The sequence below is a fragment of the Octopus sinensis genome, linkage group LG14, assembly GCF_006345805.1.
Source record: "Octopus sinensis linkage group LG14, ASM634580v1, whole genome shotgun sequence".
Classification (NCBI taxonomy): Eukaryota; Metazoa; Mollusca; class Cephalopoda; order Octopoda; family Octopodidae; genus Octopus; species Octopus sinensis.
This window is the reverse complement of record NC_043010.1, coordinates 14738444-14741416: the sequence shown is the minus strand read 5'-3', so window position 1 is coordinate 14741416 and position 2973 is coordinate 14738444. Positions and strand designations below refer to the sequence as shown.

The window sequence follows — 2973 nt, the reverse complement described above, 5'->3', positions numbered from 1 at the left end:
TTTTGTAGAGCACAGGTGGTATTAGAATTCTTCTATGTTATATATATACATACATACATACATACATATATATATATATATATATATATATTATATATATATATATATATATATATATATATATCATTTACGTTGGTGTACATAATTATAATTCTCTGACACCTGTACTCTATTAATTTTGTGAATGAGTACCAACTCACAACCCCAATAGATAGTAAAAAGATTAATGACAAACAGACATTTTGAAATATTAGACTAGTTTGTTATTCTTTTCTCTCTTTTCAAGACATCATATACAATACATTAGAATTAAGTTTGTGCAATTTGAAGAAGATTACATTGAAAAATGTCCTTTCGAAGATCACAGAAGAGCTTTGCATGCGAGAGACCATGGCATTAGGGAGCCATATTTTTCAGAAGACGTGTCTTCCTTTTAATAAAATGTAGGGTTTAAAATAAATAATTTTCAAAGATTCTTCGTGGATAAGTTTGCATTTTTTTCTTTATAAAATATGAAATATTTTTTGGTTGTATACTCTCAACTTAACGTGACAGTCCCGTAAGGGAATTACACCACCGCTGTTTGGCCCTAGGAGCATCGACGCTTCCTGTCGGCCTTGACACGTTTCCAGTGTCCTTATATATTTACGAAGGGGAGACAAACACCCCCAACAGCTAGGCCTGAGCTGTTGGGGTGTTTGTCTCTCCCCTTCCTATATATATAAGGACACAGGAAATGTTTGAAGGCCGACAGGAAGCGTCGATGCTTCCTAGGGCTAAACAGCCGTGGTGTAATTCCCTTACGGGACTGTCACGTTAAGTTGACAGTATACAACCACTCTATCGCTCCACCACCGCACATATCTCTCTGAGATATTTAGAAATTTAATATTTCTGAAATATTTTTTTTTTTTTACTAAATAAAAATGTACAATAATTATTGAGTCAATCAAATTAATTAAATATATAAAATGAAAATTCATGAAACAGAACAAGTGAGAAGTTTCTTAAAAGCCAGACGGAAGTCCCTGTTCATAAATGCATATATAACAGGATTCATACAACTGTTGCCATAACCAAGCCATGTAATAACCGATATTGCCATCGGAGATATTTCACACTCAGAACAAAAGGGCATAATTATATACATTAGAAAAAACGGTAACCAAGAAACAATAAACACCCCCATTATTATTCCGAGGGTCCTCAGTGCTTTTCTATCACTAGCCGCCGATTCGTATTTTTCTTGCCCGCCACCACCGGTATAACTGTGTCTGGGGATGCTCTTTTTTATGGCGTTTGCCTGTATTTTCGCAATTCTTAAAATGGCTGCATATGAAAATACCATGACGATAAATGGAATATAAAAAGATGTCATTGCAGAAAGTACAGCGTAAATTTTATTAACTGTTAAATCACATTTGCCTGTATCTGTATATAGTGTGTCTGGATCGTCGGTGAACCAGCCTAAATAGAACGGAATGAACGATATGCAAACGCTGCAAAACCAGACGGTTATGATCATGCAAGCTACTCTTCCTTTAGACATTTTCATGGTGTAGGCAAACGGCTTAGTGATTGCCCAATAGCGGTCTAGAGAAATACAACATAAATGCAAAATAGATGCTGTGCAACACATGACGTCACAAGACCGCCAAAAGTAGCAAAACACCCAACCGAACCACCATTCTCCACCTGTAAGGTCATAAATTAAAGACAGTGGTAACACTAAAATGGCGACTGTCACATCAGCGAAAGCAAGACTGCACACAAAGTAGTTCGTTGGAATTTGAAGACGTTGAAATTTTAAAACGGCGATGAGCACCAATAAATTGCCCACAAGTGTGATGATAGCTATAATCCCGTAAGTGATGCCAAAGGTAATCTGTAGAGATAGTGATATTTGTTTTCCCACAGTAGATTCATTGTGAAACGTTGTTGTATCCGGAAGTGGTGTTTCCATGACGCTACACTTTTCACTCCGAAATTAACTCGGTTTATTAGTGGAATACGACTGTTATTTGCATGAAGAATTTTATTTGAAAACAGAAAGATGCAGCTCTTGTTGCCGCTTCTTTTTTGGTTATTGTTATTATAATTATTTTTATGATTATTTCAATAATTCTATCTCCTTTCACCTTTCTCCCTCTCTCCTTTCTTTCGGTGATTCTTTTCACTGCGTTTATCGTGATTTCTTTTCGTTTTATATTTTCCTCTTTCGTTCTGTTAATAACGAAGAATGTTCAATTATCAGAGCTTGGTTTCACTTGACCAAATGTCTTTACATAATTTCCTTGTAAAGTCAACATATACAAGTACATATACATATACATATAAAGATATGAGTGTGCGTGTGTGTGAGAGAGAGAGGGGGATTAGGGGAGAGACTCGGGTTCCTCGTATGTTTCTTTAAACAAATAAACCAAAGCAAACTAAGATATCTTTCAGTTATCTTATTTGAAGAAAACAAAAGTGAAAATATTTTCAAAAAAATAAAACGATTATTATTATTATTAAATTGTTTTGTTTAAATGTCGAGTGTTTGATTGATAGAGAGATAGAGAAACAAAAATAATAACATAAGAGAGAGATAGAAGATGTGAGAGGTAAAAAACAATTCCTAAACACTGGAACGCAGAAGAAATAGAAAAGTGAGTTCTATGGAATATTTCAATAAATAAATAGATAAATGGAGCAAATAATTTTAGGGAAACGTAATAAAGAAGAAATGTATGGTTATGTTGGTGATAGTGTTGCTGGGGACAGTGGTACTGATGATGGAAGATTGTGTAGTGTTATTAATGGCTGTTGTGCTGCTGATGACGATGTTGAGGTTATTATTACTTTGGATCACTTACTTTCACTTTCAGTTTCATTGCAGTTTTTTTTTTTAAATCAATCGGGTCATAAAGATCAAACTTCTTATGATATTATTATTGATAATATCCTTGCATATTGCACTTAGGATTTCTT

At 34.4% G+C, this 2973-nt stretch overlaps 1 protein-coding gene across 4 annotated transcripts; it reads right to left on the bottom strand.

Annotated features, from left to right (window-relative positions):
- Positions 1–240: 240 nt before the first annotated feature.
- LOC115218937 (tyramine receptor 1-like) lies at positions 241–2577 on the bottom strand. Of its 4 annotated transcripts, none has more exons than XM_036508657.1 (2): positions 900–2577; positions 241–517 (listed from the first exon to the last, which is right to left on the bottom strand). In XM_036508657.1, exon 1 carries the CDS (start codon positions 1961–1963, stop codon positions 980–982), a length of 984 nt encoding a protein of 327 aa, XP_036364550.1. In that variant the 5' UTR covers positions 1964–2577; the 3' UTR covers positions 241–517; positions 900–979. The 4 variants fall into 4 exon arrangements, with proteins under 4 accessions (XP_036364550.1, XP_029644819.1, XP_036364552.1 ...); XM_029788959.2 differs by having other exon boundaries at positions 241–521; positions 903–2577; XM_036508659.1 differs by having other exon boundaries at positions 241–526; positions 908–2577.
- Positions 2578–2973: the final 396 nt, after the last annotated feature.